This window comes from Dermacentor andersoni, chromosome 2 (assembly GCF_023375885.2).
Source record: "Dermacentor andersoni chromosome 2, qqDerAnde1_hic_scaffold, whole genome shotgun sequence".
In the NCBI taxonomy this organism is placed as follows: Eukaryota; Metazoa; Arthropoda; class Arachnida; order Ixodida; family Ixodidae; genus Dermacentor; species Dermacentor andersoni.
In genome coordinates, this window is record NC_092815.1 from 191,102,740 (window position 1) to 191,126,947 (window position 24,208).

The window sequence follows — 24,208 nt, forward strand, 5'->3', positions numbered from 1 at the left end:
TTGCTATCCTTCTGATTAGCCTCATGATTTGCTACAGTTCCCTCCAGTCTTCTGAGGGTTTCTCCGTTGTTGCCCTTGGCTTCAATGAGGAGCTCCAATACCCTGATCCTATCGACCTTGAGTATGGGTTTCCCATCGGCCGTCTTTAACTGTATCTGCTCTCTATGGGTGAGATTTTCCGTGTGGTTGCCTGGTTGCGACCTGTGCGAGTCGGTCTGTACAGCAACAACTCCGAATTCTCTGCCGAGCATGTTCGCCCTGTCCCCTCTAGATATTTTTCGATTTTTTCGGTCGCTGTTTGAAGCGTTTGTTCTATTTGCCCGTTACTTCTGTTTCTCACCCTTAGGGTGATATGGTCAGCGTATAAGGTATGATTGAGACCCTCGATTTCTTGTAGCTTGGCTGGCAGCCCGATTAGCGCCAGATTAAATAGCATCGGTGATAAGACCGAGCCCTGTGCGGACTAAAACATTCCCTTTTTTTACAAACATTGCTGCATGACATATTGCTATAATAGGCAAAGCATAGCACAGCAAGTGCTTTCAAATTGACTTGCCAAATGTGGGAGCTGTCTTGAGCACGCATGCTGTCCAGGTACTTTGCCTGACCTTGAAGGACTTTATGCACCATTGTTCTGCGCCATCACATCTCCTTGCTTGCTCTCGCTGGGAGTTCTCGTTGAAGTCAAGCGCAGCAATCAGTGTACTAGAAAATTATTTTGTCTCAGCATTAATAATCCACTCCAGTTTCATTGCTAGAACATTAGCTTATGCAGACTCACCGGGCCTTCATGCCTTCATACGTGAATGCAGTCGACTTTGCGGCAAAACTATTCAGAACACTGTGGAAGGACTCCAGACTGTACGTCTGAACAGATGGTGAAAGCTGACGGATGTCCTTCAGTAACAGTGGTGCTGCCACAATGCACCCAATTTGCTTGTAGGCTGGAGAGTCTGACAGAAAGGTAATTATAGATGCAGTTGTTCCATACGTGCTGCAGTTTATCTTGGTGCTGTTTGGTTATTTGTGCCTACCAGCAGTGAGCCATTGCATGCGGCGGGATTGTCCGTTTAGACAGCGGGGGTACAGGCCACCATGTCCTTTATGTATGTTATTTATATGGTTTAGCATGCTTCTCCATGCCACCACCAGCATATCCCCATTGCCACCGCAAGCGCACGCACACCGATAATAGTGGTTGGTGATGGCTTGTGTCCATTCTGTAATAACACCGCTTCCAGCCCTTCCTGAAGCTCCAGCCAGCTTTTTCCTGATGCCTGTGACAAGGCAACAGGGCAATACACTATTGCACCATGTCAGGTGGATCTGCACTTTGCGTACCATAAGCCTGATAAGGATACAGCAGCACTGGTAGGCATTGTACGAACCGAGGTTGCATGCAAACTCATTAAAGACATCCTCCGTCTAAGAATCTAACCAAGCCTGATACCGCTTGAGTACTAAAGGTATGAACAGAGGAGCCATGAAGGCAGTGAATAGCCTACCGCGATAAAAGCCATACCACTCCTTCAAAATGCCAAATGAACTTCCTGCAGTAGCTGAACGGAAAATGCGCACACAACAGGCATGTAGTAGTATTTGTTTATGGACTAGTTAGTTCAGTTTCAGAAAATTTTAACATAGTGTAAAGAACAACACAGTCAGATGGGCCAAGTACTGAATAAGAAGTATGACTTGTTAGAAAGCACAATTGTTCCCCCTTATTGAAATGCTTTTCTGGTAAAATTTGACATGCTAAAGAATGCATGCTTCAAACTGAAATTTTTAATCACCAGGGTTAGCCATGACCATGATCGCATGACGAGTCTATGACGACACTCATGAGACATGGACGGTGGACTGATGATTAAAGATACGGATAGAATGATTAAGCCAGTGCAACGAAAACAGCATGATGACAGTGGGGTGACGATGATAGCAGTATGATGAGCATATGACGAGAAATATGTGAAAACGTTGCAATAACCATTACAGCAGCGGAATAATCGTGATTGTATGAGTTTCCTTCTCTTAGCATCTATTGCAGGTCACCAACATGAATTTCTTCGTACCCTTTGCAACATGCCACACATAGAAGTGGTGATTGATCTCCGGACATTGCAGCCGCATATGCTTCTTAATACCCGAGTGACGGTCTGTAGTCAATGAACTCACAGTCATGCCTTGCTGACAAAGAAATTTGATACCTCTTACGAAGCCCTCTTTTTACATCTGGGCACTTGCCTGCACTTGCTCACTCTGCAAGACAAGAATGCACAGAAAGCACCGCTGCTATTGATATACAGCCTGAAAAATATAATCGTAGCAATACCCAGTTTAGAAATCTCAAAAGAAGGACCACCTATTTACTGCGATGAGCCACTGAACGGTTCGGATTGCATACCAACGTTGCATGCCATATTTTAGTTGGCTGGGGTAAATATTGCTTGCATAATAAGACCTATTATGAATCAATCTCAACTGCTTCTTGCTTGACTTACCTCCTTCACTTTAACTTGCTCTGTGTGTATGATTTTTCACTTTTCAGGGCGCAGGAAGGAGTATAAGAGGAACTTGGCGCAGTGGCCAGGGGAATCACATCGCCCGTCCCCACAAAGCTGCAGGCTAGTATCGCTGAGCTCTGTCAGCAAAGTTTCCTGATACTTATCCCAGACCTGTAAGGAATTCACGAGCACAGTTGAAGTGCAAAAGTGGCACAGGGGACAGATAGCTTTGCTAAAGGCGTTCACCCTGTTAATGAGCGTGGGAAAGCTACATTGTGCAAAAAAAAATAATACAAGTGGAAGGAACACACAATACACCACGAGTGCAGACTTGTGTGTTCCTTCCACTAGTCCTCGTTTTTTCAGGCAGTTTTAACCTCCCTTCAAGTATGAACCAACTACATCTTGAAGGGGCAGCGCAAAAAAGACGATGGCAGAAAGCAGGAACACAAAGGACAGCGCTGAACTCACAACTAACTTTATTCGAAGGCATCATCATCATCAGCAGCCTAGTTACGCCCACTGCAGGGCAAAGGCCTCTCCCATACTTCTCCAACTACCCCGGTCATGTACTAATTGTGGCCATGTTGTCCCTGCAAACGTCTTAATGTCATCTGCCCACCTAACTTTCTGCCGCCCCCTGCTACGCTTCCCTTCCCTTGGAATCCAGTCCGTAGCTCTTAGTGACCATCGGTTATCTTCCCTCCTCATTACATGTCCGGCCCATGCCCATTTCTTTTTCTTGATTTCAACTAAGATGTCGTTTACCCGCGTCTGTTGCCTCACCCAATCTGCTCTTTTCTTATCCCTTAGCGTTACACCCATCATTCTTCTTTCCATAGCTCGTTGCGTCGTCGTCAATTTCAGCAGAACCCTTTTCGTAAGCCTCCAGGTTTCTGCCCCATATGTGAGTACTGGTAACACACAGCTGTTGTACACTTTCCTTTTGAGGGATAGTGGCAACCTACTGTTCATGATTTGAGAATGCCTGCCAAACGCACCCCAACCCATTCTTATTCTTCTGGTTATTTCAGTCTCATGATCCGGATCCGTGGTCACTACCTGCCCTAAGTAGATGTATTCCCTTACCACTTCCAGTGTTTCGCTACCTATCGTAAACTGCTGTTCTCTTCCGAGACTGTTAAACAGTACTTTAGTTTTCTGCAGATTAATTTTCAGACCCACCCTTCTGCTTTGCCTCTCCAGGTCAGTGAGCATGCATTGCAATTGGTCTCCTGAGTTACTAAGCAAGGCAATATCATCAGCGAATCGCAAGTTGCTAAGGTATTCTCCATCAACTTTTATCCCCAATTCTTCCCACTCCAGGCCTCTGAATACCTCCTGTAAACATGCTGTGAATAGCATTGGAGATATCGTATCTCCCTGTCTGACGCCTTTCTTTATAGGGATTTTGTTGCTTTCTTTGTGGAGGACTACGGTGGCTGTGGAGCCGCTATAGATATCTTCCAGTATTTTTACATATGGCTCATCTACACCCTGATTCCGTAATGCCTCCATGACTGCTGAGGTTTCGACTGAATCAAACGCTTTCTCGTAATCAATGAAAGCTATATATAAGGGTTGGTTATATTCTGCACATTTCTCTATCACTTGATTGATAGTGTGAATATGGTCTATTGTTGAGTAGCCTTTACGGAATCCTGCCTGGTCCTTTGGTTGACAGAAGTCTAAGGTGTTCCTGATTCTATTTGCGATTACCTTAGTAAATACTTTGTAGGCAACGGACAGTAAGCTGATCGGTCTATAATTTTTCAAGTCTTTGGCGTCCCCTTTCTTATGGATTAGGATTATGTTAGCGTTCTTCCAAGATTCCGGTACGCTCGAGGTTATGAGGCATTGCGTATACAGGGTGGCCAGTTTCTCTAGAACAATCTGACCACCATCCTTCAACAAATCTGCTGTTACCTGATCCTCCCCAGCTGCCTTCCCCCTTTGCATAGTTCCTAAGGCTTTCTTTACTTCTTCTGGCGTTACCTGTGGGATTTCGAATTCCTCTAGGCTATTCTCTCTTCCACTATCGTCGTGAGTGCCACTGGTACTGTATAAATCTCTATAGAACTCCTCAGCCACTTGAACTATCTCATCCATATTAGTAACGATATTGCCGGCTTTGTCTCTTAACGCACACATCTGATTCTTGCCTATTCCTAGTTTCTTCTTCACTGTTTTTAGGCTTCCTCCGTTCCTGAGAGCCTGTTCAATTCTATCCATATTATAGTTCCTGATGTCCGCTGTCTTACGCTTGTTGATTAACTTAGAAAGTTCTGCCAGTTCTATTCTAGCTGTAGGATTAGAGGCTTTCATACATTGGCGTTTTTTGATCAGATCTTTCGTCTCCTGCGATAGCTTACTGGTTTCCTGTCTAACGGCGTTACCACCGACTTCTATTGCGCACTCCTTAATGATGCCCATGAGGTTGTCGTTCATTGCTTCAACACTAAGGTCCTCTTCCTGAGTTAAAGCCGAATACCTGTTCTGTAGTTTGATCCGGAATTCCTCTAGTTTCCCTCTTACCGCTAACTCATTGATTGGCTTCTTGTGTACCAGTTTCTTTCGTTTCCTCCTCAAGTCTAGGCTAATTCGAGTTCTTACCATCCTGTGGTCACTGCAGCGTACCTTGCCGAGCACGTCTACATCTTGAATGATGCCAGGGTTCGCGCAGAGTATGAAGTCGATTTCATTTCTAGTCTCACCATTCGGGCTCCTCCACGTCCACTTTCGGCTAACCCGCTTGCGGAAAAAGGTATTCATTATCCGCATATTATTCTGTTCTGCAAACTCTACTAATAATTCTCCTCTGCTATTCCTAGAGCCTATGCCATATTCCCCCACTGACTTGTCTCCAGTCTGCTTCTTGCCTACCCTGGCATTGAAGTCGCCCATCAGTATAGTGTATTTTGTTTTGACTTTACTCATCGCCGATTCTACGTCTTCATAAAAGCTTTCGACTTCCTGGTCATCATGACTAGATGTAGGAGCGTAGACCTGTACAACCTTCATTTTGTACCTCTTATTAAGTTACACAAGACATGCCACCCTCTCGTTAATGCTATAGAATTCCTGTATGTTACCAGCTATTTCCTTATTAATCAGGAATCCGACTCCTAGTTCTCGTCTCTCCGCTAAGCCCCGGTAACACAGTACATGCCCGCTTTTTAGCACTGTATATGCTTCTTTTGTCCTCCTAACCTCACTGAGCCCTATTATATCCCATTTACTACCCTCTAATTCCTCCAATAACACTGCTAGACTCGCCTCACTAGATAGCGTTCTAACGTTAAACGTTGCCAGGTTCAGATTCCAATGGCGGCCTGTCCGGAGCCAGGTATTCTTAGCACCCTCTGCAGCGTCACAGATCTGACCGCCGCCGTGGTCAGTTGCTTCGCGGCTGCTGGGGACTGAGGGCCGGGGTTCGATTGTTGTATTCATATAAGAGGTTGTGGCCAAGTACTGCACCAGGGTGGCCAATCCTGCTCTGGTGAGAGAGTGCGTTACCGGTTCTGGTCACCGGGATCAGGCCGCACTCCAGGCCTGTTTGTGCAATTTTCTCAACACACGGTTTTTTTTTTGTATTTTCCGGTGGAGAATAGCGCGGCACCGGGATTTGAATCACGGTCCTCTTGCACTGGAGACGGATACTCTACCGTCCCCGTAGGAGGTAAATTAAAAATTAATTTATGGGGTTGTACGTGACAAAACTACTTTCTGATTATGCACGCCGTAGTGGAGGACTCCGAAAATTTCGACCACCTGGGGTTCTTTAACGTGCACCTAATTCTAAGTACAGGGGTGTTTTCGCATTTCGCCCCCATCGAAATGCGGCCGCCGTGGTCGGGGTCCGATCCCGCGACCTCGTGCTCAGCAGTCTAACACCATAACCACTGAGCAACCACGGCGGGTCCCGCAGGAGTTGTACGCCTCATTTAACCTACAGTGGTGCCCTATTTGATCAGTCAAGGTGGACCAATCTGAGCTCGGTTATACCGCATGGATGGCACTCGGCTACAGAACCTGGTATTTATGACCTGCACATGTGAGTGTGAGGCCATACATATTTGAAGATATATATCGTTCTTTCTTTTTTCTTCTTTTTTTTTAGGAGGGTTCCCGTACAGTGATAAAATAAAGGAAAAGACATTAAAAGAAAGAAAAAAAAAGAAAAAGGGGCGAAAAAAAAAAGGAACATAACAGGTGATTTGAACTCGTGACCCTTCGATGTTGCCCGGAAAGATAGCTCAGTCGGTTGGTTCGTCAGGCCCCAGGCTACTTTCAAGCGCCACAGCTCCTGCTCCGAGCCTCACACTTACGTGGAAAGAGACTCATGTTGTCCGCGATAGTCGTTGGAACGCATACTTTCTAGGAAAAATGGCCGCTCGAGGAGAAGAGCGAACTCGAGCGGCTTTAGAGGCTAGGAAAACTGCCTTAAAATATTTAGACTTGAGGGAAAGCTTCGTTAACAAACTATAACAGGGCAATCAGCACTCGAATACGACGAGAGAAATTACTGAGACGTGGAAAATTCCTTTGAAAAAAAAATCTGGTTTGCGAGACAAATGCTTGTATGTATTGAACCTCTTAAAAGATGAGGGGGGGGGTGGGAAATATGCGCTCACCGAGAGGGCATCGTCAGCACGAGACATCCACAAGGTGCCTTACAGAGATGTGGAGAGCTTCGCGGCCGGAACGAAGCGTCCCTTCTCCGCCGGCCAAGAGGGGGAAACGCGCTTTCCGATCGCTCAAGGTTGCGCGGACAAAGCATAACTCTAGCGTCTAGGAAAAGCTTAACCAGGTGCGATGGGGGCACGCATAGCGTGGGAGGCTAGCCGCCAGAATAACTATACCAAGGACTGGTGCTGATGAGGGCGAAATACCTTCGTGTAATTATAATAACCCTAATAGGACTACTTTCGAAAAAAAAAAAAGGAAACGGCCCAGAGGGCTATACTACGAGAGCTATGACTGATAGTTTTCTATATATATATATATATATATATTCATCTCATCTATGGGATCGCATGCGCGCGCTGTTGCTTTGTCTCTGCGTGTAGTATAGTTAAGAGAGCCAGTTTAAGGGCGGAGAAGAAGAAAGAAAAGAAAAGCAAAAACTGCAGCGCCGTGGTTTTAAAGCGCACCCGTGGTAGAGAAGGCATACATACACTTAAGTACACAACCCATAGCCACGTGCTCTCCCATCTATGGCGTCATTATCGGTGCGCAGGCAAAAAAACACGCAATACCATTTAATCTAATGCTACGCTATGAAGCGCTGTCCTGTGTGTTCCTGCCTTCTGTCATCGTCTTTTTGCGCTGCCCCTTCAAGATGTTCAACCAGTACCAACTCGCCCAAATGTCGATCCTTCTATGAACCAACTAGTTAGCAAGAATGTGCTAATGAGTGTGCTTCACGCTGACTCAAAATGTGACTTGGGACGAGGGCATAAACAGACGTTTAAAAGAACGAAAGATTGAGCGAGTTGGTTGCATTCATGGTAACAGGCAGGTCGAATGACGAGGACAAAGAACCACACAGTATGAGGGCTGAACTTCAAGTGCATTTTATTCGCAGAAATTGCTTGTTCTAAAACAAAACAAGATACATGGACCCAGCTATGACACGACGATAACAACAGTAGAAAGAGAAACAAACCTTGAGGATAACACCAGACTTATAAATGTAACAAAACTTATCAGGTACAGTAAAAAGTGTCACACTAGTTAAAATCACTGGTTGTCAAAAACTATGCAAGGTTACTTGCTTTCTAAATGTGCTACTGATGTCTGGCTGATGCACGCAATCCCTCCTTTATATATGCGTTATGCATCGACCAGTTCGCACGGCAATAATCACATCACATCAATCACATCAGCATTAGTAATGCTGATGTGATTTTGCAGCACGGAAACCATAGGGCCCACAAGCTGGCAGAGCCATACCACATGAAGAAAACAGGAATCACGTGTGTCAGCCAGACATCAATATCAGTTTTACAATCCGAGGTAACCTTGTTGCACAACGGCTGGTCAGGCGCATAGTTTTTGAGAGTGTGATTTTCAACTAGTCTCTTACAATTTGATGTAACAAGTGTCCACACATATGTTACTTATATTTTTAAATCTGTGTTATCCTTGCGGTTTGTTTCCATCTTTTTTCGTTCATCTTGTGTAATAGCTGAGTTGACTTTTTGATTCTACTCCAACAGACTTTTTCTGTGAATTACATGTAGTTAGTTCAGGGCTCGTTCCGCACAGTTCGTTGTCCTCAATTATTGCACTGCACATTACCATAAGTCGACAAGAGGAGAAGGTCAGCCACTGACATTACATTGAGACGGTTTATTACAAACAAGACAGTGTAAATGCATTGTACACCGCAAAAAAAGGAATAATGAAGAAGTGCAGCATAGATTAATTAAGCACCAGTGAAAACATGGCTTGCTATTGCCTGCACAGCATGCCCGTCATCGTCAAAGGCAGCATTTATTTCTGCAGTAATGAGATAGATGGATTGCTCATTCACATTGTGCCTTCCCACACTATCTGGGCTTGTTCAAATAGGGGTTGCACCCACAGGCATGACAATGAATCGCTAAAAAGCCTAGTGCATCATTGTGCACATTGTTATTGTGCTTATGCAGAGAGTCATTTAAACATAATGCATCTGCTACCTGGCAACACAGTTGCATTTTCTTTTACGTTCCTTTGGGAAGATAGTGTTTGTGCGGTACGGAAGGTAACTACTTGCACTCCAACGTGCTGTTCTATATCTTTAAGGCAGGAAACAAGATGCATGTAGGGCGTTAGTAATACCTTGTCATACTTGCAAGTTACCCTTTCCGCCTAACAGTCAGAAACATAAGCTTGTCATGTATTCATTGGTGTTCTATCTATGCTGTACTTCCTCAATTCTTAGTTTATAGCATATAGCATGTACATGTCTAGTATATGTATAATGCAGAGACCCATCAGAAAGGCAGTGCCTGTCCTCGCCTACTCGTTGATTCACTTCTTGTCCCAAGTCGTGCCGTAACATTTTCAATTATGCTGGACAAACCTGCTCAATTTCAGACTTTACTAAGTTACATTTTTCGGCCATACTCATCTGAGCCACCAGTGCAGTACATTAGCCTACACAGTACTACCAGGACCAGTTTTCACCGAATAGCCTTATGAAAAAACATATCCTATGGCTGAAGGAAATACTCTCCTGCAGCAGCTAACACTTACATTTTTTTTTTCAGTTACACCCCTGGCAGCAAAAGAAAGGAAAGAAATTGATGTTGGTTCCCTTGGGGTGGAATGACCAAGTCTAATGTCACCGATTTAGTGATTCTAAATAAAATGAAAATGGCAATCCAATTTACTGTTCTTTCATTACTGATGCAATGAACGGCACAACATCATAATAATGCGTGTTCACATTGGTGAAAATAAGCACAGCACTAATACTCAGGTTCGAAATAAACCTCCTTTTCACCATATTTGAATACTGCCAGAGGTACTGCAGGTTGGCACTATGAAAAGTGGAAGCTGTGCATTTACAGTGGTGACTCCAGGAAGAAGGTATGCCTTCGGGTAATTGAAGAAAGCTTGGTCGCTCATGAATTGCACACCCATCAGACGCATCATCCTGAGAGCACTAGTGGGACTTGGACCGGAAAAAAGCAAAGCCGTCGCCAGGTCGTTGTTGCACCTCGGCTTGGTTCCAATAAGTGGCTGGCTGGACCACGTATGCACATTTGCATGTAAACATGCAGGTTCTACTGTAATGGGTGTGCCAGTGTAAGACAGCTTCACTGTGCATGAAGCTGACAAACAAGTGCGGCACTGACTCAGAAGGGTGACAAGGCAGGTGCTGTGGACAAGGAAGTATTCTTTACGGTTATCATGCGTCTCATCTTCGTCACTTCTGGAAAAGGCAGTACTCACTGTCAGGTTTCACAAATATATGCATTTGACAATGTACACTGTTTATACCAAGTTTAATAAATAGCCTCACTATATCTTGGAGGTACTGTTCAATAAATTATATTGCACCAATTACCTCAGGAAACACTTCTTGTGATGACACACATAATAGAAAATGATTGACTAGAAATGATTTTGGAAAGTTTCATCCCGATTCTGAGGGATTTTTTTTCTTATAAATTCTAATGGTAATCTTGAACCTTACTCTCTAATTTGTGTTGACTAAAGTAGCAAAAATCTCTGTCCAACGTCAAGCACCTAGACTTATGGCATTTGAGCTCTTTTTTGCAAAGGGGAATGGTTCAAGGAAATAGAATTGGCATCGGGAGTTGCTACTCCATCTCTTTATCATTGCGTGTCACTAGATTTGAGCATGGGTTCCTATTTTGTAAAGTATGAATCCTGCTCACTCATCCACAAGTGTTGCATCCAAGGTACAAGTTGAGTTGTCTGGCTCATATGTTGTGTCACGCCTGCCAGCTTTGAAGCTACCAGTGATGCATTAGGTGAAACGAGAAAGATGGCCTCCTCTCTAGATGTTTGTCGCCGCCGCTTGGCTCCTTCAGCTATTCGAGCACTATGACGCCTCTTCACAGGCGTTGACGGCACGGGCTTCCTTCTCCGACAAACCTGCGTTCCCTTTTCTTTTGTTTGCTTCAGTGTTGTGTTAACTTGAACTCCTGAAATAAAAGTCACGTTGGAAAATAATGTAGGCGGGAATTACTTTAAATATAACTGTATATGAGACTACCTGTGGTGAAAACGAACATTCCTTAAATGTAGGTGCTGATGCCAATAAATACCAGTTATCAATTAGTAACACAACAGCTATGAAATACGCCTCATTAACCTGAGCAATGAAATGACAGTTTTACTACCCTTGCGATACTCCTCCCGTCAAACAAAAAATAAAACTGCATTTGGTGAATTCAGTGTGGCTGTGTGCATAAGAACAAGGAGAAATGTAAGTAAAGGTATCCTCTATCGTATCCGGATAAGCCCAGTTCGACAAGTGCGAACGTTGCCACAAGCGAACTCACTAATGCTCGTGCCGGGCAGACGAACTCGTACAGATTTCGTATTTCCAACAGACTGCAACTTTTTTACGGCAGTGCTCGACGAGAGGCTTGCATCTGTCCCCGCGTCGCGAGTCGCCTAGAAAATAACGAACAACTTGTGAAGCGGCACGGCAGGTGCACCAGATTTGTGCAGTGACTTCTGTCAGTGCAGTTATCGAGCGAGGGCGCCAGTAATAGCCAGCTTTCCCGCATTTTTCGTACTTGCGCGTCGTATTTGTTGGAGGGGTCGACTGTCCAAGCGCTGGTTTCTGATTCGCTATGTTCAGCCTGGAAATAAAAGCGACTGTATGTCATGGCTGTACATATTCGCACATTGGTGACGTTTCATTAGTGAAAACCAAATGCCGCGTTCCGCCCCGTCTTCGTCCTGCAGTTGTTCTTGCGCTTCGGAGAATGCAGGCAAGACCGACGGAACAGCACTACGGGAAAGCGTTGCTTTGAAAGGCACTCCACACCACTTCAGTAAGTCGGCGTCGAGCTCGTAATCGTCTGGACGAAAGTGCAGCGAGCACAGTATGTTATTTTTCGGCCCTTCGCCAATGTGCTGTAGCAAAGGTACAGCACTTAACCACTTCGAACGGAAAGGTTGACTCCTTGGCACACAGTGATAAGTAACGTCGGATTCGCCGCCGCAACTGCCCTTGGCCAAGTTCCGCGGACCGTTCGCGCATCCCACGACATCACATGGATGTGGAATTCTGGCTGCTTGTTCCAAATGGAAGCTTCGCGAGCCAGCAGAACCAGTGCAGCACGACGCGATAACGAAACAACTGCAACTCTAAAGCGCGCGCGGCGCAAAGTCGAGCGCGCAGAGTCGAGCGAAAACGAAACCTTTCGACCACCCATACTTCTCAAGGGAACGTCAAAATGTTATTATTTCTCAGAAACGAAGTAAACAAGTAGGATCTTCTTTCGCCTTGTAATATAATGAAAGGATCTTTTTAATACGAGTAGTTGAGTACTGGTGACATAAATTATGACGAGGAGTGCCTTCGTCTTTGGGCTAGTACCGGAATGTCGCTGGGGAGTCCAAAATCGTACCATGCATTTACCTCAATTTCTCGGTTACTAAAGCTCTCTTCGCGATTATATCGACGCCTTAGACGTTCTATAGCATTGCTTTATCACTTTAACTTGACTTAATACTAACCTTTAGTGACCCTTTAACCTAACCACCAACGCCGAGAAGCGAGTGCCGTTAAGAGACACCTAAGTCGAAGATTAGGGTTGCCTACCATTTTTGTTTATTAAAACGTGATGGCGGGCTAGTTGGTTTGAACCCATGACAGAGTGTGCAAGTGCGACTGAATGAGGACGTAGAAAGAAACAGATACACAGAGACTGCAGGGAACCCTGATCATGACATGGAAATTCACAGAAGAATAAAAATCGGTTGGATCGCTTACGGCGGACATTGCCAGCTCCTGACTAGAATCTTACAATTATCACTGAAAAGGAAGGTGTACAATCAGCGCATTTTACCAGTGCTTACATAAAAATCGGTTGGATCGCTTACAGCAGATATTGCCAGCTCCTTACTGGAATCTTACAATTATCACTGAAAAGGAACGTGTAGAATCAGCGCATTTTACCAGTGCTTACATATGGGACAGAGACTAGTAGATTGACAAAGAAGATTGAGAACAATTTAAGGACCGCGCAAAGATCGATGGAACGAAGATTGCAAGGCGTAACGTTAAGAGACAGAAAGAGAGCGGTTTGGATCAGAAAGCAAACGGGTATAGACGATATGCTAATTGACATCAAGAGAAAAAAATGGAGGTAGGCAGGTCATGTAATGCGCCGGTTAGATAACCATTAGACCATTAGGGTTACAGAATGGGTACCAACAGAAGGGAAACGTGATCCAGGACCACAGAAGACGAGGTGGAGCGATGAAATTAGGAAATTCGCGGGCGCTAGTTGGAATAGGTTGGCGCAGGACAGGGGTAATTGGAGACCGCAGGGAGAAGCCTCCGTCCTGCAGTGGACATGAAACAGGCTGATGATGATGGTGATGACACAGAGAGCGTTGGCGGCCTGTCTCTGTTTATCTGTTTCTTTCTACGTCATTGTTCAGTCGCGCTTACACACTCTAACATGAACCCCGCTGCGCTATTACGCCTAAATGTTGTTTGCGTTATGAACAAATTTATTCATTTTGGAGATTTTCATGACACGTTCATTTACGTATTAATTTGCTCATTTGCTCATTTATTTACTTAATCATCTTTTTATTCATTCATTTATTCATACCCACAGGGCCCGAGTCATTATACAGGGGAGCGCGTTATGTTTGCTGAACTGCCAAAATAAAATAAGTAAAGTGAGTCAACACAACGTGTTCTTATGCAGTTCTATATAGTGTTAATAGCAGAAGCAGATAACGGAATTACGTTATTCCCAATCAGAGTTTTAGCTATAGGGTCTTACCCAGCAAGATAAAAGATATTAACATAAAATCTAGCGAAATGTTAATAAATTTCGATTACATAATGGTACTTTGAAGGAAACCTATGCTTAGTGGCAATAAGAACGATTTATGTTGCAGGCCGGTTTAATTCGATGTATTTCGTCGGTAAAAGTGAGTAACGAAATACTTCCGCGACTATGTTCCATATGACTACTATGTCAAGAACGAGAGGCAATGAAAAATAACGAGCTGATAGAGGCTCTGCACACTCGAGTCCGCCCACATGTCCCTTTAGCTCTATCGCCTAAAATATAGAGGCTTTACGCTTCTCCATCGCCGTCGCAATCCAAGTATAATATACCGAGGGCCACGCCACGCATTTTCCTCAACAGCCCTACGGCGAGGAGTGCATTGTTCCCATTCGAAGTGGCGCAGCTCCAAACAAGTTTCTCGCGTCGCTATTCCTATCTGCCGCGCTCCTATCGTGTATACACGCGCTCTACCGACGCGCTCTGCCAGACAGCAGGAACAGCAGCAGCAGTGGGAAAGACAAAGATAGCTTCTCTTTTAAGAAACTGTACAACCCATTCACGATTTTAGTCGCAATTAACAATTACCCGAATCGTTCAATGAATATTAGCACTTCGTGACAAGTATAACTTGAGGGCGTCCATTATATCCATATTCTGCTCATCTTGGCCGCCTTTGATCTCGTTTAAGCGACAAAGGGATCGTATTTCTCGACCGCATTTTCGTCCTGTCCGCATTTGCGCGAAAAGCAATCACGATCGAAAAATGTGATCCCGATTTGGTTCAATAGTGATCTGCTCAAAATAATGCTCATTGCGATGCCCGGCGTGATCTAGGCACAACATTTACCATACTAACGCAGCGAGTGTGGTCTGACTGCGTTATACTGCAGAAAAGCTAGCAATTTAGCAACACATTTGCAGCGCTAGTGTATAGGGTGAACATGTTTAAGCTTTCCCGACGTTTTATTATCGCCTGTTGCAAATAATTTAGCTGTGATCCTTTAGCTGGATTATTCAGGGAGGCGGACAATACTTGCACGAGAAATCTTAACACATAGTCAAGTTATTACAATAACTTCGCTTCTTCCTTATAGTTTACGGCACACATTGGAATTTAGAAATTATAGCCGGTGAGTTTAGGGCAGTGGACATTTTGGGTTGTTGGATCATTATGATAAGGTTGTATACGTTTTTAAGATAAGGCATTGTATTGTCGCTTTTGGTACACAGTGCATATTCATCCCATCTTTTGGGATGAATATGCTGTTATGAGGAACTTGACTTTCATAGGAGACAATCATTTGCGCATGCTGGTGGCTTTCCCCGAGCCTATGGCATTGTTATCTCGAAATGTAAACCTCTGTTGGCAGTTTGCGCTCTCCATGTAGTCTTGTCCTCCTTTTCGTAGTCGTTGCCTATACGCTGTGCATCCCCATGAGTTTGCAAAGAGTGTCCACCCGGAATTAATTTCACGAAAGACACTCGTTTAAAGATCGTCGCCATCACTACCTTACATATGTATGTCCACTGCAGGCCAAAGCCCCTCCCAGCGATCTCCAATTATCACTGTCTTGCGCTACCTGATTCCAAGTTGTGCCTGCGAATTCCCATCGCCGGACCTAATTTTCTGCCGTCCTCGAAGGTGTTAACCTTCCCTTGGCGCACAAGAAAGCAGAAGCGCCAAACGCGTCATAACAATGCCCTGTTCCACTTGCGCTATATACAAGACGCTCTATTATGCAGTAGAGCACAAAGCTTGCTGCACGCAACGACCATGTATTTTGGCCGACACTTTCGGAAATAACATCTCGGGACTGGTGCTATCTTATTCATTCAAATGAGGTGGATACGTCTTGCAAAGTCACAGGCGACAAATCGTAAGTTACAGTATGTGTCACAGTTTAATTATTCATAACTTAATTAGTGATTTTAGTTTATCAGTCAACCACGTGTTTCCATTTCTCGTGCCAGCAATTCCGGCCACTTGAGCTACTGCTGTTCGAACACATGATTTATGCTGCCTGCCACAGGTAATTTCAAAGAATTGGTGCAGCTAAACAAAACTAACACCATGCATGACCCGATTATGTGTGATGCCTCGGGCGGCGTAAACACCCCCGTGGAAGTCAGCCGTCATGCTCCTCTGTCAACGGGACATCTTGCGCAGCCGCCACGGTCCCAGAGGACGGCGAGGCAGGAGGGCTGCCCTTTCCCGACAGCCGCAAACATCTCAGGATCCACCAGACCATATGAACCTGCATGCAACACAAAGTTCTCGAGCGGCAGAACGTGCACTTCGTCGATCTGATGGTCGCAGTTGTTTGCGACGAACGCGACCGGAAACTTGGTTGCGCGATTGCGCGTGTTTCCGTTGCATCGCCGGCTTTCTATGAGTGAAAGTACACCAACTACCACCAAAGTATGACAACGTGCTAACCAAGCAAGCATCGCCTAAATAAAATTTGTTAACATGTGCATACGGCAGCTTATTTAGGTATGTGTGTATGTAGGTATGCATGTATGTTTGTATCTGTGTGCATATGTATGTATGCATGAATGTGTAGAATGTTGATGTGGGTGAGTTCGTTTTGCATACCTGAAGACAAGAGTGTTAAGAAGACGCGGACTAAAAGAGGAACATGTACGACGGACAAGGCGCTATGTCCGTCGTACACGTTCCCCTTTTAGTCCGCGTCTTCTTGGCGCTCTTTTCTTCAAGCATGTATGTGTATGTGTGCACGAATGTACAAGTAGAGGAGCCTTCGTTTTGTAAGACAGAATTACATATACATAACCCGATCGTCCATTCGTCTTACAGAAATATATTACATGAACATCCACACATACAGACGTACCTACACACATAGAAAAGTTCCATAGGGACGTTGTGCAAGAGTTGCGCTCTATTTCGCGAACAGCTTTGATGCTGGCAATATTTTCGTCATCCGCTATTGCGACATTAACCGCATGGGCAAGTGCGGCTTCTTTATTCTACTAAGGCGCCCGCCGGTAAGGACAGAGAACGCTACTGTGTACATTACTGTTCTTGCCTCAAAACATAGCTCGTACACATAGTGTCTGATTATTTTCTTCGTTTTGGTCTTATTCTATGTTCTTTCGCTTTCTTTAATCATTACTATTTTACTCTCCTTCTACCTTTCTTTATTACCCTTTCTTATTACCATGCCTTCTCTGTTTAACCTTCATTACCAACCACGGTGCTCGGGTGGTGCCTTTGGCATTGAGATGATAAGCCCGAGGCCGAGAGATCAAAACAAGGCTACGGCGGCTTCGCTTTGCTGGTGGGCGAAACGCAAAAGCGTGCTTCTACCATGCATTGGGTGTACGTCCCCACTAGGGCGTACATCTTAATCATAACGTGGTTTGGGTACGTGGAATGAATTTTTAACGATTCTCAGCGGCTCTTTATTGCGCGTGGCCGCGTACACTCACTCACTTTAGAGGGTGAGGAGGGTTTTCTCGTATGTACACCTGTTACCAGGGTGAGCAAGGAGCAGAGAAACCGATATGTTCTGATGAAGAAAATGACGCTTGCAAAACTTTTGACGAATCATAGCGTAACGTATAAGCAATGCTCAGGTATCATTGTACCTTCGTCGTATTAACTACAACCTGGTGCCGCATTCTGTAACGGTTCGCTTTGGAACCGGTTCGGTCTGGCTGCTACGTCGTGGTGACGTCACTCGGACGAAGAGTGGAATGTGGCGGCGCCAGGGAGACCAAATGAACCAGCGGCGTTATGTCGCAAGGTCACGTCATCATTTTTGTTTGTGCTTTGGGGGCGATATAGTAATCGAAGGATGTTGCTTGTTCGGCAAATAAATATTGCTTTGTTTACAACACTTGCATATTTAATTTTCCTTAATAACTGAGCTTCCCACGCACACAGCTAGGGTTTAAATTTATCTGCGTTGCTTTATTTTTTTGTCGCTAGGTGGTGCGCCATGCGTTAAGCAATCAAAGCGGTTCTCTGTCTGTAGGCCGCGGCTCTAATAGAATTTTGTTTAGCCGTGGCTGAGGTTGTTAGGGTGGACGACTGCAATGAGAGTTCCGTCCACAAATCCCACAACTTCGCGAATCTTGCCGCGGTCGAGGAAGCGTTCTTGACTTTGGCTTTCTCCTGCAGCTTTCTCCTGCATATAGCACTCCTTTTTCTTTTCTCTCAACCGTAATGACCCTAGCAACGGTGGTAACATTGCGAGTGACAGACGGTTGCGACAACCCAATAGCTTCTACATTCCAGACGCACTTCTGAAAACAACCCGCAACAAACAAACAAACAAACAAACATGTAGCGCGCACAGCACTTACGTCGCAGTGTCAACGTTACTAAGTCTTGTGTTCCGCGAAATTCTACCTCGAGGCAAATCCATCGCATTCTGCTTTTGGGGCGCCTAAAATACCTTCGGAACTCGCCTTCGCTCATGTCGTACGTGTCGCACCGTTGCCTCTCGTCACGTCGTTGTCTTAGGCGAACGCTCGCCAGCGATACAACCAAACAGCCACTATCGGTGTCCCTCTCGTTGCGCCGGCTCGCGCGAGACTAACGGACGGCAACGGCTGCCCTAGCAACCCTGAAGATGACGCTCGCAACCGCGCGCTACCATCGAGCGAAGCACTTCTTCGCGGTTCCTCTCGTAGCAGACGACGGGTTCTTTTCGAGATGATTGACAACCTGTGTGACGACAACAAAATTTGTTGTCACGCCCACCAGGGATGACCACAATGAAGCGCCGGCCAATGGCGTTGGTTAGAGCGAAGCGGTTCCAAAGCGAAGCGTTACAGAATACGGCCACTGATCTATGGAACAATTAAACGCATTGTACACACACACACACACACATCAATTATATATATATATATATATATATTGTAAGGAAGAAGTGCGCCGTGCAGAGCGCCGCAGCCGGATCGCCAATGCTACTGAAGTGGGGCTCGGGCTAGACGCTGTTCCTGGTGTGACTGGCTAAGCCTGCGCTGTTGCGTCTTCTTGTCCGCGTCCATCGTGCCGTCCACAGCAGTGTCGTAGTTCTTTGCCATAACTGGTGGAGGTTTTCTGGGTCTCCTGTCATCCTGGAATTGCGCAGCCGGACTCTCCCTGCCATCATGACCACCGCAAGCGCCACGAGCTTACCACCACCTGCTCCCCAGTCCGCCGTATGCCCCGGCACACTCCGTCAGCGGGACCCTCCCATCTTCAGCGGCACTGACGACCACGACGTTGATGACTGGCTCTCATCATACGAATGCGTCAGTCTGAACAACAAATGGGATGACATCACGAAACTGACCACCGTCCCTTTTTACCTCACCGGAATTGCCCACTTGTGGTTTCGGAACCACGAAAGCGAAGTCCCAAGCTGGACGGTGTTCAAAACAAAATTCAGCGAGGTCTTCGGCCGCCCTGCTGTTCAAAAGCTTCGTGCCGAACAGCGCCTGCAGTCGCGCTCTCAGCAGCCTGGTGAGACCTTTACCAGCTACATCGAAGATGTCATCGATCTCTGTAAACGCGTCGATGCTTCCATGACTGAGGGCAATAAAATCAAGCATTTAATGAAGGGTATCGACGAGGACGCATTTCAGATGCTCATTTCAAAGAGCCCCTCTACTGCTGCACAAGTTATTGAACTGTGCCAAAGCTATGACGAGCTCCCCCGTCAACGCATCCTCACTCGCCGTCCTGTTCCCCATCACGAATCATTGTCCGGCTTGACCTCCCCTATTCAAGATTCCACCCTCCTCTCCCAGATCAAGGCTTTCGTCCGGGAAAAAGTTGCTCGCCAGCTCTCCCTCATCTCCAACCCGCCAGACTCAAGTTCGTCCCTTACGTCCGACCCTACGACATGTTATAGAAGAGCAAGTGTCCGAGGTCCTTCCTCTGGAACCGGCGCCTCAACTCACCTTGACTAACGCCGACGCCGTCGCACGACCACGACCGCCGACCTTCCGGGCTGCGCCTCCGATGCCTAGCCCTGTTTTTACCCCCACGCCGCCACGACCTCCAGCCCACCGAGTAATTAATCCCTGGCGCACACCGGACAATCGGCCCATCTGCTATTCGTGCGGTATTCCCGGACACGTTGCACGCCTGTGCCGCCGCCGTCCACTTCGTCCACGTGACGACCCACGCACAGCCGCGTAGACCATCCTTTGTCTTACGCTCCAGACCGCGATTTACCCCTTCCCCGCCCAAGCCTTCGCCCAATTTCCGACCGCCGTTCTCCTTCTCCTCGTCGTCGCTCGCTCTCCCCCATGCGTCGACGACCCTCTACCGCTGACAAGGAAAACTAAGTGGCGCAGTTCCCGAGGCAAGAACTGCGTCATCGTCACAACGCTCAAGCCCTCTTCTTTCGCCGCCACACGTTATTGATGTCGCTGTTGAAGCAGTCTCTGTGCTTGCCCTCATTGATACAGGTGCCGCCATATCTGTAATTGCCGAAAAACTATGCCGCTCAATACGAAAAGTCACGACGCCTTTCTTCGGTCCTTTACTCCGCACAGCCACAGCACAGCACGTCCAACCGGTGGCTGCGTGCACCGCCAGACTTGAAATTCAAGGAGTGGTCTACACAGTCGAGTTCGCCGTTCTTCCCCACTGTTCCCACGATATTATTTTAGGTTGGGACTTTCTCTCCCGTCACCAAGCTGTTATTGACTGCTCCCGTGCCGAAGTCGCCTTCTCTTCGCTTGACAATGCCATATCTGATGACGTTTCGCTTTCCTGCACAAAGTTCTCCCTCACTGACGACATCCATATACATCCGGACGCATCCGTTCTGGCACCTGTATCCTGTTCCGTTGCCTGCGACGCTACCGTACTCTTCACGCCTTCGACTGCTTTCGTTCACCGCCACCTCTCACTACTCCCAACTGCGCTGCTTAGCCTTCAAGCTGGTGCTACTCACCTTCCTATACACAACCACTTCCCCTTCTCGATTGCGTTGCTTCGCGGTGAATCTCTCGGCACTGTGGAGCCTTACGACACCATTACCACGTCGGAACTTCTTGTTGGATCGTCAGAGGTCAACACCCTCTGCTGTAGTCCCGCACCTGCCGCATCGCCTGAAGATGTTTTCAGCCACGTCATCGACAACGGCTTAAGCCCCACGCAACGCCATGAACTTCTCCGTCTCCTCGAGAAATTTCGCCCTGCTTTTGACAGTCATAGCACTTCTCTGGGCCGAACGACGACTGTATGTCACCGTATTGACACCGGTTCTCACTCGCCGCTACGGCAGCGACCCTACCGCGTCTCGTCGACAGAACGACGCGTCATTGATGAGTAAGTAGGTGACATGCTAAAGCGTGGTGTCATTGAACCGTCCGACAGCCTATGGCCATCGCCAGTTGTTTTAGTTAAAAAGAAGGATGGCTTGATCCGCTTTTGCGTGGATTACCGCCGCCTAAACAAAACCCGAAAGGATGTTTATACATTGCCGCGGATCGACGACGACCTCGACAGCCTACAAGGTGCAGAGTTCTTTTCCTCCCTCGATCTATGCTCTGGTTATTGGCAGGTGCCTATGGCTGCAGAAGATAAGCCTAAAACTGCTTTCATCACACCTTATACGAATTTCGTGTAATGCCATTCGGACTTTGCAACGCGCCCGCGACTTTTGAGCGGATGATGGACACTATTCTTCGAGGCCTCAAATGGAACACGTGCTTGTGTTGCTTGGATGATGTAGTAGTGTTCGCACCAGATTTTCCTACTCACCTTCATCGCTTGGAGCAGGTTTTACGCTTTCTCAGTGACGCTGGCCTCCAACTAAATCTGAAAAAATGTCACTTTGGGGCACGCAAGCTGACAATTCTCGGACATGTCGTGTCGAAGGACGGCGTTCTCCCTGATGCCGCTAAGCTCCGTGCTGTTAAAGAATTCCCGAGGCCAACGTCTCTAAAAGACTTGCGCAGTTTCATTGGCCTCTGCTCGCACTTCCGCCGCTTTATTCGAAATTTCGCTTCGATTATGGCACCTCTGACAGAGCTTCTTCGGGGAGACCCCAATCATTCTGCGTGGTCCCCGACTTGCGATGATGCCTTCGCAATGCTACGTCGCCTGCTCACAACACCACCGATACTGCGCCATTTCGATCCAACTGCTCCCACGGAAATCCATACGGATACTAGCGGTCTTGGTCTTGGCGCTGTGCTCGCCCAGCGAAAGCCCGGCTGCCAAGAATATGTTGTTGCTTACGCGAGCCGCACTCTGACGAAAGCTGAAGCGAACTATTCCGCCACGGAAAAAGAATGTCTCGCGATCATCTGAGCCATCACAAAATTTCGCCCATACCTGTACGGCCGGTCCTTCGATGTCGTTACCGATCACCACGCACTTTGCTGGTTGTCGTCTCTGAAGGATCCCTGCGGCCGTCAGTCATCACACAGGGCTCGTTGCACTGCTCCCGGATGGTCGTTGTGCTGCTCAGCATACAGTCAACCGCATATCTTCGCTGCTGGCCTCCGTTGTCGCGATCCCACCGCTGCCACCAGTTGTTGGAATCTCAGCGCTGACACCAGTTGTTGCAAATGGGTCGCAAGCCCCAAAGGTAGCGTTGGCCTGGCGGCCTGGGGCACAACTGGAAGCATCCGAAGGTCCCGGCAAAGCATGAGTCGACTGGTAACAGAACAACTTGTTTATTATAGCATCGCAAAAGAGCGGCCGGTCAGGTCGACCGAAGTGGAGAGACGGGAGAGCACGTTACTCGACAGAAGAAATCGGAGCCTCTCTCGGCGTCCGGGGGCAGCTGCTTTTATACTCTCGCAGTTGAGGGGAAGGAGGAACGCCTCGTCAGAGGCGCACGTGATGCGGGGCACGGACAGGCTGAGAGACATGTTCAGACGAGTGTAGTGACGCATCCGCCGAGCCGGCGCCGGTCAGACCTCCTCGCTTCACACTTGGGGAGCTCCTCTCCCCGGCTGCCGCGCTTTGACAAGCGTGGGCACCACCATGCACACACACACACACGCACACTTGAAGACACCTGGCACTGAAACATGCCTGGACGCGCGTGGCGGGGAGGCGTATCGGCGGCGCTGAACGGGCCAAAATGTCCGCCGCTTTGAACGAAGCCCCGGCGTCCGTTGCATCCGCGCCGGCTATACCACGCGTCGTAGGCGAAACGTAACAGTAATTACACCTTCTTCCGAAAACACCCTGACGAGGCTAACGCCTCCGGCGGTGTAGCAATAGTCGCAGGCAAGTCTGTAGCTTGACGACACATCATGCTTCAGGCGTCCCATGAGGCAGTGTCAGTTCGGACGATCCCTTTTAATAAATCGATCAAAGCTATGGGGACGGTCTTCAAGTAGCACCTGCATGGACAACGGTCGGCCGTCGAGTCGTCGCAACGCGATAGATAACGTTTGTCTTCCCCACTGAAATCAATGAGAGTGGCACAATAAATTTTCTATATTGTCTTCGCCACCGCAGATGCCGCATTGTCGGTCATTCCAAAGTAGTGTAAGCCTTTGTGAAAGCCACTTCCCACCGCAGCCGGCAAAGAAGCAATGCCTCACTTCGGTGAGGCCCGGGTGGAGGTCGGAGTTGGAGCAAAGGGTTTAGTTTATACAACCTGGTGCGCCTTATATTTGCTGTGTTCCGCTCTGTTAAAGAAAACTTGCGTGCCAGGTAACGAAGCTGCGTAGCAGCGTCTGTCCTGAAAAGATGAATGCGAATGCTGTGTTATTGACGTGACTCTCGGGCAGCTTTGTCTGCTTGATTATTTCCACTGATCCTGCAATTGCCAGGCAGCCAATGAAAAATAATTTCTTGGCCTTTCTGCTTGACGGCGTGAAGTTTGACAATTTCGTACTTTAGCTGTTCGCGAACTCCACGTCGGGGAACTGGCTGTATACTGTGTAAGGCCGGTGTCGAGTCGGAAAACACGGCCTATGTACCCGTGCTCTCTGTGTCAATAAAAAACCCGTGAGTTCTGCAGCCATAGATGTCATGATATGTGACGCCTTGAATCGCAGTGTTATTCCTCTAGTCGGTATAAAAAACACACCACCAGAACTGGTCGATATAGTCGATCCGTCAGAATAGACGTGTACGTCGCTGCAATATCTTTCCGACAACAGGAGGAAGCTCTATTGTTTTAATGCATATTGTTCTAGATCTGCCTTTTCCTTAAGTCTTAGAATACTAAGGTGCACTTCAAGGAGGTAACA

General features: G+C 47.1%; 1 protein-coding gene across 1 annotated transcript; it reads right to left on the minus strand.

Moving 5' to 3' along the window:
- Positions 1–542: 542 nt before the first annotated feature.
- On the minus strand, positions 543–18,461 carry LOC140215865 (uncharacterized). The gene is made up of 5 exons (XM_072286202.1): positions 18,439–18,461; positions 10,065–10,242; positions 2,073–2,220; positions 782–944; positions 543–705 (listed from the first exon to the last, which is right to left on the minus strand). The coding sequence occupies exons 1-5, from the start codon at positions 18,459–18,461 to the stop codon at positions 543–545; spliced, it is 675 nt and encodes a 224-aa protein (XP_072142303.1).
- Between the last annotated feature and the right edge of the window lie 5,747 nt (positions 18,462–24,208).